At 42.8% G+C, this 19,661-nt stretch overlaps 2 protein-coding genes across 4 annotated transcripts in view; one reads left to right on the top strand and one right to left on the bottom strand.

The window, feature by feature from the left end:
* MYLK3 (myosin light chain kinase 3) overlaps nt 1-12,252 on the top strand; it is a 34,603-nt gene extending 22,351 nt beyond the window's left edge. The window contains exons 5-13 of the mRNA XM_027685009.1: nt 638-743; nt 1,839-1,932; nt 2,247-2,356; nt 3,616-3,757; nt 4,783-4,853; nt 6,354-6,482; nt 7,513-7,665; nt 9,382-9,514; nt 10,543-12,252. Coding sequence (XP_027540810.1) covers nt 638-743; nt 1,839-1,932; nt 2,247-2,356; nt 3,616-3,757; nt 4,783-4,853; nt 6,354-6,482; nt 7,513-7,665; nt 9,382-9,514; nt 10,543-10,614 — 1,010 coding nt within the window. The 3' untranslated portion in view covers nt 10,615-12,252. The remainder of the gene's footprint in view (nt 1-637; nt 744-1,838; nt 1,933-2,246; nt 2,357-3,615; nt 3,758-4,782; nt 4,854-6,353; nt 6,483-7,512; nt 7,666-9,381; nt 9,515-10,542) is intronic.
* A 1,217-nt stretch (nt 12,253-13,469) lies between these two features.
* Nucleotides 13,470-19,494, bottom strand: ORC6 (origin recognition complex subunit 6). 3 transcript variants are annotated; one of them, XM_027684886.1, is made up of 7 exons: nt 19,429-19,494; nt 18,924-19,053; nt 18,003-18,166; nt 16,840-16,929; nt 15,911-16,023; nt 14,579-14,653; nt 13,470-14,179 (listed from the first exon to the last, which is right to left on the bottom strand). In XM_027684886.1, the coding sequence occupies exons 1-7, from the start codon at nt 19,491-19,493 to the stop codon at nt 14,013-14,015; spliced, it is 804 nt and encodes a 267-aa protein (XP_027540687.1). In that variant the 5' UTR covers nt 19,494; the 3' UTR covers nt 13,470-14,012. The 3 variants fall into 3 exon arrangements, with proteins under 3 accessions (XP_027540687.1, XP_027540688.1, XP_027540689.1); XM_027684887.1 differs by lacking the exon at nt 13,470-14,179 and adding an exon at nt 15,148-15,267; XM_027684888.1 differs by lacking the exon at nt 13,470-14,179 and adding an exon at nt 15,148-15,267 and having other exon boundaries at nt 14,579-14,650.
* Nucleotides 19,495-19,661: the final 167 nt, after the last annotated feature.

Genomic DNA, 19,661 nt, shown 5'->3' with positions numbered 1-19,661 from the left:
GTGTTAGCAGTGAAAGTCCCTTTCTTGAAGTAACAGAGAGATTTTGGATATATTCAGCACCCCCCTTCTCAGGGCTGGCTGCAACTGCAGGGATTCTTTTCCTTGCATGCTACTCTAAGAAGAGTGGGAGAATTGCATGCTTAATGTTATCCAGATACTTCAGTGCTTGTCTGAATTCCAGTAGATTAAAAAATGATGGCATGGTAGGGGACATGAACAAAGGGAAGAGATGGGAGGGAGGGCAGTGCACTTCACTATAAAGTTTTGGGTTGAGTGTTTGTATTCATAGCCTGTTGTCAGCAGTCAGACACTGCCTGATCTGAGTGTGTGCCCCCAGTGTTTCTCCCTTAGAGCCCCACAGCCACAGCAGCACTGGGGGCTGCATCAGCAGTGCCTGTGGGAGAAACTGGGATCATCTCTTCAGGACAGCAGTACTAAAGGAGGGAAACCATCAGAATATGGTTTTGTGGAGCTGTGGGTACTGGGAAGCACAGAAGGCAGCTGGGGCTTGACATTCCGCTCAGCAGGCACAGCAAGGTGATGTGCATTGAAGGCTGAAGCCACTGGTGTGAGGGAGGTGAAACAGTGCAGTGGTGTGTGCAGAAACACCTCAGTGACCAGCCTGTCTCCTCTTTAGATGACAGTCCTTCTCCTCCAGCGCCTTTCGAACATCGCATCGTGAGTGTCAAGCAAACGGAGGTGACAACATGCTACTCTGTGTGTCGTCACGAGGTACTGGGGGGGTGAGTATCCCTGTGCCTGATGCTGTACGGCTCTTGGAGAAAAGCAGTGAGCTGGAGAGCTAGAGCTGGCTTCCTCAAATGGCCCCAGAGTGTGGGGGTGTGTGAGGCACATACAAGCTCACGGCTGCCAGAGTGAGCAGGTTCATCCTGGAGACCTTGGGGCTTTCACAGACGCTGTTAAATCAAGGGATTTCCCTTGGTTTCTGTCCCAGCTCCATTTTAAGATGCCTGACTGTCGTCTTGGATGACTGGTTTTTTGTTCTAATGATCCTGGCCTCAGCTGGTGTCGTGGGAAAAACCTGTACCCTTAAGGCAGACAGATTCAGAGCATTTGAAGTCAACAAAGCCCATTAGAATTAGGTCAGGCAACTTCCAAAAGTCTTTTTTTTTCCATGCTAAACTGCTTAAAGAAAGCAAAGGAAGAAGTTATTATTTTGACCTTATGTTTAGTTTTCACTCATAGGAAGTCTGCAGCTGCTTCAGCTTTTGTATTCTTGTATCCTTACTTATGTGACAAGAAGGCTTGATTTACACATTGATCCACTTACAAATGTGGCTTATAATGGCTTATACTTATAATAAGTATAAGCAATATGATGCAATAGCAGGGAAGATGGTGTTTAGAAATCATCCCAGGGGGCATTAAGGCATCTGCATGACATGGGGGAGAATTTACAACATGCAAGAAATGCAGTCTGTAGAGTGGCTACAGTTACTGGTCTTCTGGTCATTTAAAAAGTTATGAGATCAGGACAGAAATATCCTTGTTAATATACCCACAGCCACACCACTGAAGGACAGCGGGCGGGTACAGTTACAGGGCTGAACAAGAACATCGTCGGGTCATCGTGCCCCAGCGAAACACAGCGATGCAAGGGGGGCATAATATTTTAATGTAAGCACTGAACAACTGGCTGGAAAGATAAAACTAATCCTTCCTAAGCTGAGAGAAAGAGGAGCTCCGTGCTGCTGGCCACCCGATTCCGTTCCCTTTGTACTGGGCTATTTTTGCCCCACGATAAGAATAGTCGTAGGAGAGGTTTCTGTGCTGAGCTGTGCTGACCTGGTTTCCCATCTTTTCCTTGGCATCCACAGGGGGCGTTTTGGGCAAGTCCACAAGTGCACGGAAATATCGACTGGTCTCAACCTGGCAGCCAAAATCATCAAAGTGAAAGGAGCCAAAGAGAAGGTAACCACGCTGCTGTGAGCCCGACCCTGAACCTGCGCTCACTGCCAGCACCTCAGCTCCACTTCCCTCAATCAGCACACGAGGGGCAGCTTGTGGTTGGGTTCTACCAAACACTGTAAAGTTTGTCTTACTAAGGACCAGCCTGGACTTTCTATGACTGTTCATCATCCCCCGTGTTTGTGATTAAACCTTCTGTCCACCTGAGACCTGTGGTGTAGCTGTTAATGGGTTTTACAAATAATCCTGTTTCAATATGTTGAAATTTAAGGAGGGTATTTTGCTCATTTTTTTGTGGCTTTGTTATTTTTTTCCAGGAGGAAGTAAAAAATGAAATTAACATCATGAACCAGTTGAATCACGTGAATCTAATCCAGCTTTATGATGCTTTTGAAGCCAAAAATAGTGTCACTTTGATCATGGAATAGTAAGTTTAAATTATCTCATGAATTGTCAGATGTTTGGGTTTTCTCAGGTCACTAAAGGAAATAGGGGATGATAATTCTGAGGTGTGAAGAAGACTGGAGTGGTTTTCCAGTCTGAGAGAGACTTGATCTCACTCTCAGAAGGAAAAAAAATGTTTTAAATGGAATTTCTTCATATTAAAAATCATATATTTGGCAAGATTGCAGTTTAAACAAATGATAAGAAAGGCAGCTGTCTACAAGAGTATGAACCAAATTACAAGAAGGTTCATGAACAGAACTTCCCCATGGTTCATTTTTCATTTAACTTACAGGCCCCAACATTGTCCCTGGATACCAAATTACATAGAAGTGTCATGGATAAATAAGATCTCATATTAGAGAGAGAGTGAAAGTGAGAAACCCAGACAAGAGAAGTGAGATGTTTTAAGTAGAATTACAAAAGATATGGAGGAGGTAGAAAGGTGATTAATTATACACATGATCTGCCTCTGAACAATTTTAGGGTTAGTAAAAATGTCTCCCCCTTTGAAGCTAAATAAGAATTTTCATCTAGATCAAATACGGGATTCACATAGGAAAAGGAAGATTTCATGATGTATTCCTGTTGCCTGTGTAGTGGCATATTGCTTTACAAAAAATCTGAAGTTTTATAATCTAAAAACTGAGTTTCTGCTACAGAATGAATTTTTAATAACAATGAAGGGGAAAAAATTAAAAATGAAATAAAAAATATAAATATAAGACATTTAAAATGTGTATATTGAAATATAATACTTGAAGTTTTTACCTTGCAGAACCTTGTCAGAGCTCTATGTCTGACTAATTTTCTCTTTTGTGCAGGATGAAGTTCAATTGTCAGCTCATGCAAAATAGTTTTCAGTCTGAGATGTTTCATTTAGTAAATTTTATAGGTTGAAGACTTATTTTCTCTAGAATAAGATGAATGAATAATAGATACTTTGGTACTTCCTATAGGTCCTTCAGGTCCCCATCTGATCCCCAGGTCATGTGGGTTTGGGTTTGACATGTATCCCGCCAAAAGTTAGTGACAACTTTTCCATATTTGCATTTAGATTGACACTTAATTTCACACAGAGAAATAAGTCCCTTGAAGTCATTGAGGCTACTGATGTACTTTATATGGAATTTGTTGCTAGGACCCTTGCTCAATTACAGAGCCTAATTCCCAAGTTGGAAATTAATCGAGCTAATGCAGAATTTTAGGGGTTTTTAACAATTTTCTATGTCAAAATTTTAGTCTTGATGGTGGCGAATTATTTGACCGGATCACAGATGAAAACTACCACCTGACTGAGTTGGATGCCATCCTGTTCACCAAACAGATCTGTGAAGGAGTGCACTACTTGCACCAGCATTATATTCTCCATTTAGACCTGAAGGTCAGTTGTTCGTGCTCTCTGTGCTTTGGTGATGCTGTTTGGGCCACCACAGAGTCTCTAATTACAAAGTCACTGCTCATTTCATGGACTTATGTCAGAAAGGAACAGATTTAATGCCATATAAACAATGAATGGAGTTCAAGAGATTCATCACTTTTTTCCAGTGTCTATTCAGTAGTTTGCCTGGAATAGTGAAATGATCAGGATTCTGTGCGTTTGCCTCTCTTAAATCAGCAGCTTTTTATTCTGTGCAGTATTTAAAAAATGCCCCTCTGTCATCAATTAAAAAAACACCACCCAAACCCTCTTAGGCTGGAAATGCCTACAGTCTTCCCTCCATTTCCCCCACCCCTTTGCAACTGTGTTTAAATCAATCATCTATTCACCTATTCAATCATCTTCTTATAGTTCATCTTCTCACTGCCAGGAACCAACCTGCAGCAAAATGACAATGTTTTCCTAATGGTCCCTTAATAACTGATATTTTTAAACAGAAATAGCAACGGTTTGGGTTTTTTTCCCTGCTTGTTTATACACAAGCCTTACACAAGTGATATTAGACCTGATTTGCCTTCTGATAGTTCTGCAGTTGTAACAAGTTTGGACCCCATCACCCCCACCCCATCCCCACCTTGAAAAATATTCTCATTGGAAGAAAAATTCTTTTTGGATGCATTTGACCTGTTTCTTGTGGCTTTTTGTGGAGGTGCTTTTATAGTTAAGGAGTAAATCCAGTGGGTGAGCCTCAAGCATCAGACTGACTTTACCATTTTACACAGAGAGCCTTTCTATTCCAAAATCTGTTTGTCATCTCTGGTGGAATACAGGAATGTTATTATACAGTTAAGCTTCTTTATCGGAGGTCCAAACCCAAACCTTTCACTAACAGAGTGTGCCTGTCAAGTCCTTCTCTTGTGATAGGAATAGAAGGAAAAGTACTATCCTAGAAATTACCTTTTACATGCTCTCTTACTAGATCTCTCTCTCAAACTTTTAACTTAAAATACCCTCTCTTCTTTTTGTAGCCTGAAAACATACTATGTGTAAATCACACAGGAAACCAGATTAAAATTATTGACTTCGGATTAGCAAGGAGGTAAGAGAGTTCAGATGTGAATTTATTTTAAAAACCAAACCCAAATTAAATTCACAAACATCTGACGTGGTTTTGGTAGTTCTTTCGAAGGGTTGTGTTTTGGTGGCTCTAAAATAATTCTGCTATGTGAATGAGCTAAGCATTATGCTTCTGCAGGCATGAGTTTTCTGCTGTGTGCATTAATTATCTAATTACTTTTTCAAATTACACTTCAGTTGGATAAAGCTATACTGCTGTTCTAATTATCTCAAAATTATTCCCCATGTAGAGCTTTTACTCTAGGGACTCCGTGAAGGCTCTCAGAGACTTCTTGACTGCTGGGTTTCATTGTGCGGGTTCTAGTTGTAGTAATTATCTGCTAAACTCTTTACATAGCTAAGTAAGTTGACTGAAGGAAAAAAGTGGGAAAAAAATTATGTTTGAGCCATCCCATGTGAAACAGGAAACCCTTGGAGAAATATGGACTTTTCTCCATTCTTTTACTTTGCGTGCGTGCGTTTGTTTAAGGAAAGCTGTGAGAGCATGAGTCAATTGCCCCGGAATACAAAGGAATTATTTCCATTGGTATACCAGTAAGAACAATAACATTCATCTATTTATTTTCTAACCCCCTTGAGGCTTTTCTTAAGCCAAAAGCTGGTACATTCATGCATATATGTACTTATGTGTGTGTATGTATTATCTGTTCAAGGACTTTTTTCCATAAAATACTTCGGAAGGAAAAGAAATGTACACATTGAGTTTGTTTATTTGTTTGTTTTAAATTGGGAGGGTAAAGATACAAACTGCTACTAAAGCAGTTTTGAAAACAAGATCCTCCAGGAAACAGAGATTTAAAAGCAGTGCTTTAGTGGTTCATTCTGTCTGTACACAGATATAAGTCCAGCTGCCATCAGTGACAGTTGCTACTGGTTCAGTAACAATTCTGATTTAAAATGTTATCGGTTCAGTACTGGTTAAAAAAAGGTTACTGGTTCAGTAACCTTTCCATTTTAAGCAATAGAACTAATAATTTACCCCCCATGTGGTAACACTGTTTAACTTGTTACAAGCCCAAATAATCCTCTTCAGAGTCCCACCTTAGTTATATTGTGCTCATATCTGTGAAACAGATGTGATACCCTGAGCTGTAACTGGGTACATCCCACTAAGCAAATACTCTCCAAACCTTTTGTAATCGAAGCTGCTTTATTTGTTTTATGTTGGACAACATCTGCTGGAAAGCATCCTGTGATGCCTGGCAGAGAGTAAAGCTGCTACCACTCTGTGGGGGAGGCCTTTGCAGGCTTTAGTGTCCTTGGTCTTCCTCCTGGTTTTGCCCTGGCATTGGGATGGGTGATGGCATATTCACCCGAGGTCACCTCAGTGCTGCCCTGATGGCCTGGGAGTCAGCTCTGCTCCCTCAGCCCTGTTCACACAAAAAGCCCTGCCTTGTTTTTCCCTCTGTGAGATGTGGCCCCAGCCCATGCTCAGCACTGACGTCTTTTTCTTCCGGTGAAGGTACAAACCCTGTGAGAAACTGAAGGTTAATTTCGGGACTCCAGAGTTCCTGGCCCCTGAAGTGGTGAACTATGACTTTGTTTCCTTCCCAACGGACATGTGGAGTGTGGGGGTCATCACATACATGTTGTGAGTAACCCTGTGAGGGGTCGTGGTAATGAGGGGTCTGCAGGGCAGGAATGAGCAGCCACTGAGCCCCTCTGGCTGTGATTCCTCCTGATTAATTCTGTTAAACCAACTTTTAACACAAAGGCACTTCACTGTGTCTACAAAGTCTCTAAACAACAAATAATCCTTTTGACCAATATGTAAATGTTCTTCTCCCTTACCATCTTAAAATGGGTCAGGTCTTTTTTCACTTGGAAAAGCTGCCCAGAACAAGAGAGAAGTTCCATTTTGACTGTGTTTTTTAGGACTTGAAATTATTTTCAAATTTGCAATCTAAGCATTTTATTAGCTTAGACTTGGTGTGCATCTGCACAGGAGAATTAGTATAATGGTTTCAGGCCATGGGTCTGAAAAATGTCTTGTCGTGAATAGGGCTAAAACTTTTCTCTGATACCTGGATGGCAGCCATGGGCAGCCTGTCTGTCCAAAGTCTCTGCCTTCTGATGAGCTTGCTTTTCATCCCAGAATTTTTCACAAGTGTTTTCTGTGGACTGGATACATTTCTGGTGTAAATTTGTATGTTAGCCAAAACCCAACTGAATGAAGTAAGAAATGATGGAAGCAATAAATCTGGGCTTAGAGGCTAATGGAATAAAGTAATCTATTGTTCAGAATTCTGTTTAATTCAAGCCACATATGGATATGGGCCTTGATTTGGGAAAGCTCTTGAGTCCCCCTAGCTTTCCTAGCTGGGAAAGCACTGGAGGATGTCCGTAGATCCCCATGGAATCCATTTCCTTGGGGATCTAGGAACAGCACTCCCTGATGAGCCAAGTGAACTGCTTGAGAGTGACACTAAAATTACAACATATTATTGCCCCAAAATGTTGGCTTATCTTGGCAGGGACTGAGAAGTGGAACCCTCCATAGCTGAGAGCCTTTCCTCTCCATGAGCTAACAACAATTATAAAGCAGAGTATTCATAGAAGGAAAAACGTATCTTGCATATGATAACTCCTCTTCTCCCCTCCCCTTCTTTGTTTTTTTTAAGGCTTAGTGGCCTGTCCCCATTCCTGGGAGAAACTGATGCAGAGACAATGAATTATGTACTCAATTGCACCTGGGATTTTGATGCAGAAGCATTTGAACAGCTCTCAGAGGAAGCTAAAGACTTTATTTCCAGACTACTCGTGAAGGAGAAAAGGTACCTCTGTGTCTGATCATGAGGATAGTAGCACCTAATGACTTTAAGTTCCTATCAGCCAATTGTTTGGATTGCTGCCAACAGTGAGAACTTACTATGTGACATTTTTGTGTGCTGTATCTGGGCTTGCTGGGCAGTTCCTCAGTGATTCAGAAGCCCCTATTTAAAAGGAAAGTGTCTGTGTACCCTACTGAGGAAAATTGTTTTTCACAGTAGAGAAACAGAACACAGGAAATCTGGAAGGATTTGCAGTGTAGGAATCTGTCTCTGAAGCTTTTGCTTCTCTGAGCAAAAACTATTTCTATTGTTACTCTGGATTCTCACAAGCCCTGACACAAATTGCAAAAATGCCTCTTGAATGCCATGGAGGATAAATGGAAGCTGCAGCTGTGAAAATGTGCATTGTTCTCTTCTACAGGCATTTGGGAGATATTAACGAGCGTTTGACACTTAACTCTGCATGTGGTGTCTTAGTCTTGGCTCCACTGAGATAAAATGCACATGTGAAACAACAGGAGAAATGAGGATGATGTTGATGTCAGATCGTGGCTGTGGGGTTGGTTGAGTAGAGAAATTTTTCTCTTGCCAAGTAATGATATCAAACTAATCAAACCAGGAAATGATGCATACAGTAAAACAGATTGTGTGTTTGAGGGGAATTCAAAGGAGTGCTTAGAATATTAACAACTTCCAGATCATTACCTAAATCAGACAAATCAGTTCTAGTACTAATTGCATTTTGAATAATAAGTCCTAAGAAAAGCAAAGAAGAAACTGAAATTTTCCATATTGCCAGCAGGGGAGAACAAATGAGTTTTTCTCAGGCTGTGATGATGATTTGCTATGAGACTTTTAAACTTTGCTTTGGAGTCTTCAATTTTTCTGTGCAATGGGAACTGGAGTTCCAAAGGGACACTCTGCAAAGTCTGGTTAGAAGCTGTGAATGAAAGGACTAAGGGTGTCGTCAGTGAGTTGCAAAGACCAACAATCAGCTGGCCCAGTTGTTCACAAGATGTGTGGCAGCCCAGCTCTCCTGCAGACCAGGCACCTTTGCTATGCTGGGACAGTGGGCCTGGCCTTGTGCAAGACCTTTACTTCCCTCCCCTGACTGCTGAAATCAGGGCTGAGCAGGCAGGAGTCATCGGAATTCATGTTCTCAGTGACAGCTCAGACAAAGCTCAGGAGTTAGGCATAGGCTTTTGTTTTGAAAAAGGCAAATTAAAGTTTTTTCTCAACACCTCTACCTCAAGATTTCCTCTGTTACCATATATTTCCCAAAGCTTTTAGGATAGGCCAGGACATTTTGGCCCATCGTTGGATATCAGGATATAACGTGCGCTCAGCTTGATCTAAGTTTAGGGTGAAGAGACAATTGTGCTTTTTAAATATGAGGCACAGAATAAGCCTATCAGGACAGAGAGATAACACCACAAATGTTATTCTTCTGTTAGCAAAGTTCTGCATTTGCATAGTAAAATGATAAAGACACTGATGAACTTAACCACAGCTCAGCCAACCCACTGCAGCTCTTCACCCCGCTCACCCCTCAGGCTGGAGAGGGCAGAATGTCATTAGGATCCCATGCACTGGGGTCCACATCATCTCAGGAAGGATTTTCACTGGTGTTCATTCATTTGAGGCAGTTTCTTTGTCAAGGGCACTAAGGAAATGGCAGCAAGGGTGGCTGGACTGACATGGCCCATTTCCTCCCCTCAGCTGCCGGATGAGCGCGACTCAGTGTCTGAAACACGAGTGGCTGAACAACCTTCCTGCCAAGGCCAAGAAGTCCAAGCTGCGCCTGAAGTCCCAGTTGTTGCTGCAGAGTTACATGGCTCAGAGGAAATGGAAGGTGAGGGGACAAAGTCTGGCAAATCTGCTTCCAGAGGAAAGATCAGCTCAGCACAGGCAGAGCCATTCCCTCCTTTTGTGTGTCAGCTCACTTGTGCCCGCAGGCTTCTTTATTGTAAATATGAGTTGAGAAGTCTATTTTCATTTGTAAATTAAGTATTTTGTCCTGCAGAAGGGTATTGCTTCTATTTGTAGCACATTTAGTTTCAATTTTCACTATTTCTGATTGGTGTTTAGGAGTTTTACTTACTTTTTTTTTCCTGCAAGTTCAGAGGCCTCAGGTGCTACTTAGCTTATAACGAGAAAGAACATTTAATATACTTTTCCCACTGACAATAGTTGCATTCATCTATTGTCAGTATTGAGTAGAGTTACAACATAAGACAGTTTGTGCCTTCCAGAGTAGAAGTGTGGGAGAGAGAAAAAAAAATTAGGCTTAAACCCATCCAGAGAATTCTTCAGAATCTTTCTGATAACTCCAAGCTCCTTCTGAACTACATTTTTATGAAGAAGTGATAGGTAATAATCTGTGTTGGAGTCTCTATTAGATTGTAGATAATTGATCTAATGATTTTATTTATTTATTTATTTGTTTTTGATTATTTATTTCTTTATTAACTTATTTAATTGAAAGATGAACACAGTGATCTTGTTAGAAAGAAGCCTGTGGAAATGGGAGGCAAGCTCAGTGAGGACCATTTCCTTCTCTCTTTGTCACTGGGGAGTTGCAATTCCTTGCCAAGGAGTTAAACCAGAGGATTACACTTTTTCCAGTCCCACACTTCAGCTGTTTGGTGACAAACTTCTGCATTTGCATTTTAAAAAATACATAACCTAAAGACCTTTCACTGTACAATTCATAATAACACTGCAGACCTTCACAGTACCAACAGAAGCAGTGGTTCAGCACTGCAAAACACACAAGGTGTGGGTCACTAGAGGGAAATGGATTTACCAGGGAGAAAAATCCATGTCAGCTGCAGAGAAGGTCCTTGCACTCACACTTGGACTGTTCTGTTCTGTTCACAGAAACATTTTTATGTGGTGGCTGCTGCTAACAGGCTGAAGAGACTTCAGAGTATGTCTGTCAAGCTTGCATAAGGCTGTGTGAAGCATCCACCACTCCTGGAGATGGACACGAAGCCATGAAAGAAGGACTCAGTATCTTCAATAATTTCTACCCCTGTTTTATAACCTAAGGTTTTGGGACTGTCCTCCTCAATTATTTTGTGTGTTAGTGCTAAGGTGCCAGAAGTGCCCAAGGAAGAGGCACTGAAATAATGATTTCTAAAAGCAGAAGCTATTTTGTTTGTTTTTTCAAGTTTTGAGTTATTGTTAAGTAGTGGTGGAAAAACATGGCTGTCACTGGGGCTGACTTCTTGCTGAAGGCTTTGATTCTGCAGAGTGGTGTTTGTGTGTTTACACCTCAAAACCCCTGGTCAGTTTTCTGGTTTCTCACACCAAGCATGGGATCTCTGAAGACTTTCTTACTGAGTGATGTCTGTTATTTTTAGAGAATTGCTACAACAGTGGCACTTCTCTGTCAGGTGTTTGTTACTTAGAACAAAAGATAACTGATACCCTTTTCTTCTGCATTTCTTTCAGAAAGATTATTTTTCCCCCCCAACATGATAGGTTTGAGTGGGTTTGGTTTGTTGTTTTGTTGTTGTTGGGGTTTTTTTTAATCTACTCTCTCTTTTAGAAAAATAATCACTGCATAGTTAGGAACTATGAGGAATCCTGGTTTGAAGCAATTTAAGTTGGTCCATTGCTGCTGTTTCTTATGGCAAGTGGAATTGAGCTGAACTGATTGAACTTCTGGAAGGACATTTGAGAAACTGCCACAAATACAAATCATGGAATGACCACTGGGTCTGTGCAAGATCTCGTGCTGTACAGAAGAGATTTCCAGATACAGTTTTGTATATATTTAAAACTTTTAAGTGCTTCTCATTGGCTGTGACGGCAGCCCTTAAGTTTATAAGTTTTAGTTTGAGGATTTTTTCTCCTCTCTGAAAATTTTAATGAAGCCTGAGAAGCTGATATGGTGTGACATGCAAAATAGGTTTTATTTCTAATAGGTTCAGTGACAGGGATGTGTTGTCAGACTCTGCCTTTAGTCCAGTTAGGAGGTTGAAGCCCTTTTTTTCTCTGCACTTTGCTCTTGAACATTAAATGTTTTCTTCACAGTACTAACTTATTTTGGATTTTAAACTTTTTTCTTCTATGTATAGAGTGGGAGCCACTTAAAATCTCTCAGATAAAAGTATAACATTATTTATTAAACCTGTGGTTTCCTGTTGTAGATTCTGCAAAACTCAGTGTGAGCTGGATGGGTTCTTAGGAGAAATGGAAATTAATACTATTAAAACTATCTTTCCAGCAAAGGCATCTGTAAAGCTTCCTTGAACTTTATGGAATTTCACATCCCTTGAATTAGCAGAAGTAGTGTTTGTAAGAGGTTTGTAAGACTGGCTTATCCCAGTCTAGTTATCTTTTCCACTCAGCTGCTTCTCAGTTTGTACAGTCCCAACTTCTGCAGCATTTCCAGAACTGGGACAAGGAAGAATTATTAAACCCAAGTCAAACAATCTTGATAATTTATCACCTTCTATGAAGGTCCACTTTTGTTCATGTTTTCCTTCCACAGCAGTTCTGCATATCAAATGTGATTATATTCATTGGTCTGTATATTTCTGAATCAATACTAATAAATTTCATGAAAGTGGAACAAGCCTATATTCATCAGTTTTGGTTTAAACCCCACTGCCAAACCAACGTGAAAGCATCTCTTTGTAGGTTTTAAAAATGGAATGCTAATGGGTGGGATTCTCTCCTCATGTCGGACATTTTGTCACAGCTCTTACTCTTTGAGGGTAATTATCCTTTATTTTCTCTGCACGTCAAGAATTTGAGTCCATTCCCTAATCTCACCTGGAATGAAGTTAGCTCTTGCTAATTAAAGTTGGCTTCAAGCAATCTCTTTTTTTTTAATGCATTGGGAGAAGTGAAAGTGGCCAGGAAGTTTAAATTTCCCAATTAGTATGTGCTGCTTCTAAGAAGGTAACACAGAGATGCTCTCTGCTGTCTTGTACTTATTTCCTCTCTATTTTCTACAAAGAGAAGGTGCCTCTGGCCAGCAGGATGACTATTCTGTTTCTAACATAAAGGAAACCCTTTAGACTGGGCAGCCATCCCCTGGTTCTGCAGTACAATGGGACCCACCTCTGCAGCCTGAGGGGATGTTTTCACCCCATCCTGTGCATTTTGCTTTGGGATCTACAGAAAGCTTAAGGGATGAACCACAGGTGACCTGTGAGTCACTGGAACAGTACATGACAAAAAAACCCTGGCCCTACTGATATCTAATTAATGATACCAACTATTGTAATCCTGGTGTGATCACGTCTCATGTGAGCAGGGAGTGTGCACAGCAGGGAGACATTTGGCAGGGCATTAAAATACTTTTAAGAAGGTCAGGTGGGTGCAGTGTTTCAAATCTAAATGTTCAGACTTAAGATAATTTATCTTGCTTCACATGGACACTTGGGGCTTTTGGGTTTCTTTTGAAATGAGTGTTTATGAAAGTTAACTTCTCTTTGTACATCCCAGCCAGAAAACATGCAAGAGAAATGGAACGAAGACTTGGTTTGGTTTTGTTACAGTTACATCAGGCCTGCACTGCAAAAAGTAATGATTTTTCCTCAAAAAGTAGTTATAGCAAATTACAGTTTGAGTAGCTGGAATGACAGTGTAGCATCACAGGTGTTGCCTCCACAAACTACTCTCCCCTCTTCTTTAAGTTTATGACTGTGAGACACAAAAAAAACCCCTGTTACCCAGTCAAGATCCTTGTCCCCTGGATATCTTCCCTCTAAAAACACAGGCATCTCCTGTGAGTCTTTTACTTTGTGTTCTAAGTCATATGCCAAGAACATGATGTCATAATACAAAGCTTTTCCTTCCAGTACTTTTATTGTTTCTTGCAATATTTGGGACCCCTTACAAAAGCACAAGAGACTTCATTCCCATACACAGGAAAATACGTCAAATTCAGTTACTAAACAGTGTTTCTTCAACAGTAAAAAAATAAAAGCAATTAAAAAAAAATCTTAACTTATCTGCTGGCTTTGCAGTTTAACAAGGCACCATTAGTCCCTGCCCTCTTATTTCAGTGACTGCTTCCAGCCAGGGGCTCAAGGGCCTGTAACTTATAACTTATTTACACACTTAAGTGGCATTAGAATGTAGCATTAGAATGTTCCCTGCTTCTTGCAGCAAGAGAATGAAGCTATTTTACCCCCTTAATGCCAAAGCTGCTCAGGTACCAGCAAGGTGAGTAGTCAAGACAGGCTTCCTGTAAAATCACCTCAATCCTGGTGTCATTTTATTAAAAAAAACATTCTTCACTACTTAAAAACCAAATAAGGTAGCTGGCTACCAGGCAGCCATCACTCATGCTACTGGAACTACTATTAGAGCACAGGGAGAGATTAAGATCAAGAGCAAGCAGCAGTTGCATTAGTGGGTGGCATTACAGAGGCAGTACTATTTGTCTCTCGTGCCTTAGCAGCATTTTCCAGGATTTTCTTTTTCCATTCTTCATAGTCCTGCTTTGTTTCAGTCTTTGGCCGTTTATGTGGCTTCTCCTCATCATCTTCAGATCCTGTGAGGGAACAAGAAAGTCCATGACAGGCCATCATGGGCCACGTGTTGGTGGGAATAACTGTGGCAGTGAGCACATGCACAGACAGGCAGAGAGTCTGTCCCTGTGTTATCTAATCCCATGGTTTGCTGCTCCTCTCACCTGCTGGAACAGTCTCCTCTTCACCTTTGTGTCTGAACAGAACAGTTATCCTTAATTCTACCAGGACTACTCAGTATAAACTCCATTATCCTTCTGCCAGGTTCTCTCCATCCTTCCGTAGCCAATGGATGCAGGATGGAGTGAGCTGCTGTGAACCTGAGATTATGGCCTATCCCACAACTAAAATACTGACCAGCAATAAAGCTCAGGAATCACCTCTGGTGAGGTGATTTTCATTCCTAGCTGAGCACAACTTACCATCTTCCTGCTCACAGTGCTCCAGGCAGGTCTGCAGGCTTTCAGGTGCCTCTGCAGCCAGTGGAACATCTTCTTCTAAAAAAAATAAGTAAGTTGCTTTACTTCTGAGTGGTGTTTGGGGCCCCAAGGGTGGCCTACATGTAATTCCTGCCACCTTCCAAAAATAATGTCACCCAGTCAGAGCAGGTCCAGAGTGATGCTCAAGCTCTACATGCAGAGGTGCCAGCACACTTGAAGGGTTGCATGGACTGACTGAATGCTTCAATTAGCAGGTTGCTAATTAGCAGCAAACTGCTGCTGCATTTATATCCACAATGATCCACCATGTTCATTGCCCGAAATCTACCCTTCTAGATTACTCTGGCAGGATTACCAGTTATTTCTTCCCCTTCTATTCCATTTCCACAGTTTGTATTACAGATACCCACAACATGCACAGGGCTGTCCATGTGTACAGATACATGATCTTCCCTGCACTGGTACAGAAACTCCCAGCTGCCTTTAGCTGCTTTAGTGGTGGGGTAAGGTTTGGGTTTTTACAGGGCACTGTACTGTGGGAAGGTCTGTGCCTAGGAGAGAGCAGCAGCTTTTGGTTTAGGTTCAGGCAGAAAACTTCCACAAAACTTCAGGATATGAAGCACCAAGACAGGGTGAAGGGTTACTCTCAGTGGGAAAGTCAGAATGAAAGCCTGGGAAAGGAAAAAAGAAGAGAAGTAAGAAGCAGCAGAGATATAAGGACAGGAGGGTGTGGATCATATTTCAGTCTTTTTCCTTCAAAAAAAAGGAGTGGAGAGAACTGCAGGCTTAACCACAGGTAAGAATGGTTCCTCAGGTCTGCTCACTGTATGTGGAGAGATGGTGTCATGGAATGGCTGAGTTATTACCAGAAGAGCAAGGCTTCTGCTTGTTAATGCTGCAGTGGGGAAAGGAAAGCACAGAAGTGAGTCAGTCAGAGCACGATGTTTGTGTTAGTATGTGTCATGTTGCCATGTTAACGGGATGCAGAAAGCAAGAAGGAGGAATCCAAGATGGGTCAGGTAGTATGGGAGAAGCAGGGAAGAAACTGCAGCAGCAGACACTGTAAGGAGCACAGAAGAGAGGAAAATACTTATTTTTGGCCTTGCCATATGCTAAGCTATTGTGACTTCCCCAGAAACAATGACTGTGACTGGGAACTGGGCTGCAGGAAACATGTTGGAATGGATTGGGCAGATGTGGCTGAAAGAGGACAGCTAGAAGTGACCAGAATGAAATCATCAGTGGAAAAGGATGGGGAACTGTGAGGCCACGGGATGGGTGTGCTGTCTTACAGGGATAAAGGCAAAGACTTACTTCTGAGGTGCTGGCTTATCTTCTCCAGCTGATTGCACAGTCGGTCAAATATTGCTCTTTTCACTCCAGATGCAGCCACCATTTTAGTTTTGTCCACTTTTAGCTTCAAACACCTACAAGAGAAAGTTGTTACCTCTGTAGAAAGCAACACTCCAGCAACTATCACTTATGTGAGGTGATAATTGCTGTACCAATACTGCCTGTGAGAATGAGAAAGGCAGGCCTGAGTTTTTGTCCTACCTATCCTTGTCTCATTCAGAAATTTGCTTAAAAAACCAAACCCCTACAGTACTCAGTCAATACAGCTCAGGAATTGAAACTCAGGGTGAGTTCAAGTTACATAAGGAAATTGTATTAGGAAAAAGTATTTTTCAGATTTTCAGGGAACCAGGACAAAGTCCCACTACTGCAAAAAGCTGAATGAGACCCCTGTGTCAAAAGAACCTTTTTCAGGAGCTGTGCAGCTACACAGTTCCTGCACTGCTAAGACTGTTAGAAGGTTTAATGCTGAGGAAGATCTTTGCACACAAGCAAATTCTTGCCAAATGTTGGCTGAGTCACGCAGCTCTTCCTGATCTGGGCCTACAGCTACCAGAGCCATCTCCAAAGGCCAGAGCACCCTCAGGATGTGATGGTGTAGGCTCAGGGCTTTTCCTTCTTCAGAACGGCTGTTTCTTGGTGCTCAGCAGTGAGCTGGCGACCATTCTTACACCTTGAGCAGTATCTCACCAAAATCCATATAACTTTCTGCTTTGTGTAATGTAGGTTGGAGACTTCACTGCAAAGACCTGGTTTGCTACAGCTGTCCCTATTTTCAGGAGCAGGGTAGCAGCATATGCTAAGCAGGACCCCAGATGAAGCAGCTGCTTAGATTGTTCAGTGTGTCACCAGGCATTTCAGCCTGCAGAAGATCCCCCAGCTACACTCACCTGCATGCAGTGAATAGTGAAGCCGTTAAAAACAGTGGTTTTGAGAAATCAAGGTCCATCCTCTGTGCTTCAGAAAGGCTGGATTCATACCTAGAGAACAGCAAGGGATAACTGGACACTGCATTTGCCTCAAATGAAGCTGCTGAAATACATCTGTCACGTGGGACTCAGCAGTTGAATGGGTCTGTTGGACCACTTGGTCCTTTGCAACCCAGTCAAGCAGAAACAGCTGCTACTGGCTGAGAAGAGCAAAAGAGACCAGGAAAAAGAAGGAAATTGGGATGACCTCCTCTTTTTGAATTAAAGGTATTTTAAATTGGGGATCTGGATGAAGGCATGTCAGTAAAATCTGTTTCTTGTGCTCCCCATCCACACAGTACTTTTAGCTCTACACTACACCTGAAAATTACAATGAGATGCTTTGCATAAATCCATCCTACAAGAGAGGGCAGCATTATAGTTTCTTGGATGTTACACAGATGTGTATGTTACACAGATGGAGGCTTAAATATGGAAAATGACATAGTGAATGTGCAGCACTGAAGAATTTAACTTTTTATTGTCCACCTGTCCCCAGGCCTTTTTTTTCCAGTCTGTAAGAAGCATCAACAAGCATGCCCAGCCTTTATTCACTGACCTAGCAGCATTTAAATGTGCTATCAGGGTGACAGCACAGCAGAACAGAGCCCTTCAGGGACTGCTCTGGTTAAAGTAGATATTACGGAATAGAAAATTTTAGTTAACTCTCTTGAATCCATTGAAGTGTTCTACCTATTTGTTTTGCAGGTAATGTGCATTTTAAGAGATGTGTGTCTCCAGAAGGGAGGATTTCTCTCTACTGAGCATTACTTTTGAACTGTGCTGTGATCAGCAGTTAAATGGATGACACTCTGATGCTACAGACAAATATGGGGACTAAGAGTGCTGTATTTTTTACACTATTCCCAGCTGAAGAATTTAGAGTCAGACAATGACTTACTGAGATTCACAGACTAAGTCTTTCTTTCATGTATTCTATAATGTGGCCTGGATCATTGTCAGTGCTAAGAACTCACCTCACTGCTACAGTCAGCGGGGCATACCTGCCCCTTCCAAACATCAAGCTCTTTACACATCTAATGAAGAAAGAATCTTACTAGTGTTTAGCACGAGAGCTTCCTCACCTCTGAAGTATTTCTGCAGCCATGTTCACTGCCTCCGTGCAGCAAAATTGCACAGCCAAGTCTCGCATTCCCAGCCTGGGGTTCACCTCCAGCAAACACTCCAAGGACTTCATAGAGTTCTGGTAGGTGTTCTTGTTCAACCCGGAGAGTTTAACACAGTAGCTCTTCCAAGAAGACAAACCCCAAGAATTAGCAAGATTCCTTCCTGACATCTCAATCAGGCAATCAACACAACACCATAAAGTTCAATTGCTACATTAAACAAATTTGTGCAATGAATAATGCATATTTTGACTGCACACAGAAAGATTAACCACTTAGGAATGCCACAGTTTTTAACACAGTGATATCTTTAGACCATTTCACTGGAAATGAGGTTTGACATTTCCTTATAATGTGACATGTCCTTTTTATCACAAGATGGTTAAAAACAAGGATTAGCAAAATCTGGGCAACTTGAAGACATGAGCATCACCTTCCTGCTACTCCTCATGGGGTCAGGTCCAATCAAATTCTCCTCTGTCTGTAAACGGGCAATCATGAACATCTTGTGCCAGGCATTATTTTGGCAGGTTTGCAGGTGCAGGTTTATGGTACCTCTACAGAGAGGGATTCCTCGGAGCCCCTGCTTCCCTCTCACAGTAAAAGGGGCAGATCTTAAATTTAACATCCCTGCTAGTAATTTATTTGTTACTGAAAGAGCTGAAATTATACCAAAGCAAACTCAACTTGAGAAGTGACTATGACACTGATGTCAATTTGCCCTGTTTCAAACTCTGAACAGTGAAAGCTCTAACGCTGTGTCTAGCAGCACACTAGTAAGTCAATTATTATTTCCCTTTCCTGCTCCCAGCATACACTTCACAGAACAATGATTTCAGTGGACTAACACAGAATGCACTGACAGCCACCACATCTTACTTTGTCAATCGGTTGTTTCATGAAACTCGCCGCCAGGTCCAGGCACATCACAGCGCTGCTCGTCGCCGTCATTTGAGCCATTAACCCCGTGCACTTCACCTGGGACAGCCGCAGATACTCCTCAGCTTTCCTGCAAAACACAAAGCCTTCGTTAACAGGTACAAGACTAAGAATGTGCGGACGGGACCCGTTCCCAGGTTTCTCAGCCCAGCTCCCCGGCTGCAGCACACGCTCGGGGACCAGCTGGTGTGTTCTCTGGTGATGTGCAGCGGGATTGCACTGCAGGGTCAGCCACGTTTCACTGACCCCGCCTGCCTTGGGGTCCGCGGCTCCACCACACCCACAACCGGACAACGCTGTGCGGGGGTGCGGAGCCGGGGGTAGACGGCGCACAGCGTGTCCCTGATCCCCGCGGTGTGTGTCCCGCTGTCCCGCACCCCGCGGTGTGTGTCCCGGTGTCCCGGTCCCCGCGGTGTGTGTCCCGCCGCCCCGCACCCCGCGGTACCCGAGCAGGGCGGTCCCGCGCAGCCCCAGCCTGGCCGCCATGTCCCTCACAGCCCCGCGCTCCATGGCCCGCCGCGCGCTGCCCCGCGCGCGCCGCCCCGCGACTGGCCGGCCGGGCCGTCAATCACCGGCCCCTCCGGCCAATCGGCGCGCGGCGCGGCGCTCGCGGACGGCGGGCCAATGGGGAGGGAGCGGCGCGGCGACGGGGGCGGGGCGGCGCGCGGCGCAGTCACA

Source organism: Neopelma chrysocephalum, unplaced genomic scaffold (genome assembly GCF_003984885.1).
Source record: "Neopelma chrysocephalum unplaced genomic scaffold, ASM398488v2 Primary Assembly neopelma1_68, whole genome shotgun sequence".
Lineage (NCBI taxonomy): Eukaryota > Metazoa > Chordata > Aves > Passeriformes > Pipridae > Neopelma > Neopelma chrysocephalum.
Note: the sequence above shows the minus strand (reverse complement) of the source record. Positions and strands in the feature narration are given on the sequence as shown.

Coding starts and splice junctions, on each gene's coding strand:
- ORC6 (XM_027684886.1), bottom strand. CDS start 19,493: ATGGAGCGCGGGGCTGTGAGGGACATGGCGGCCAGGCTGGGGCTGCGC. Junction 16,930..18,002: donor GCTGCAGAAATACTTCAGAG/GTGAGGAAGCTC, acceptor GCTGTTCTCTAG/GTATGAATCCAGCCTTTCTG. Junction 14,654..15,910: donor GATAAGCCAGCACCTCAGAA/GTAAGTCTTTGC, acceptor TATTTTTTTTAG/AAGAAGATGTTCCACTGGCT.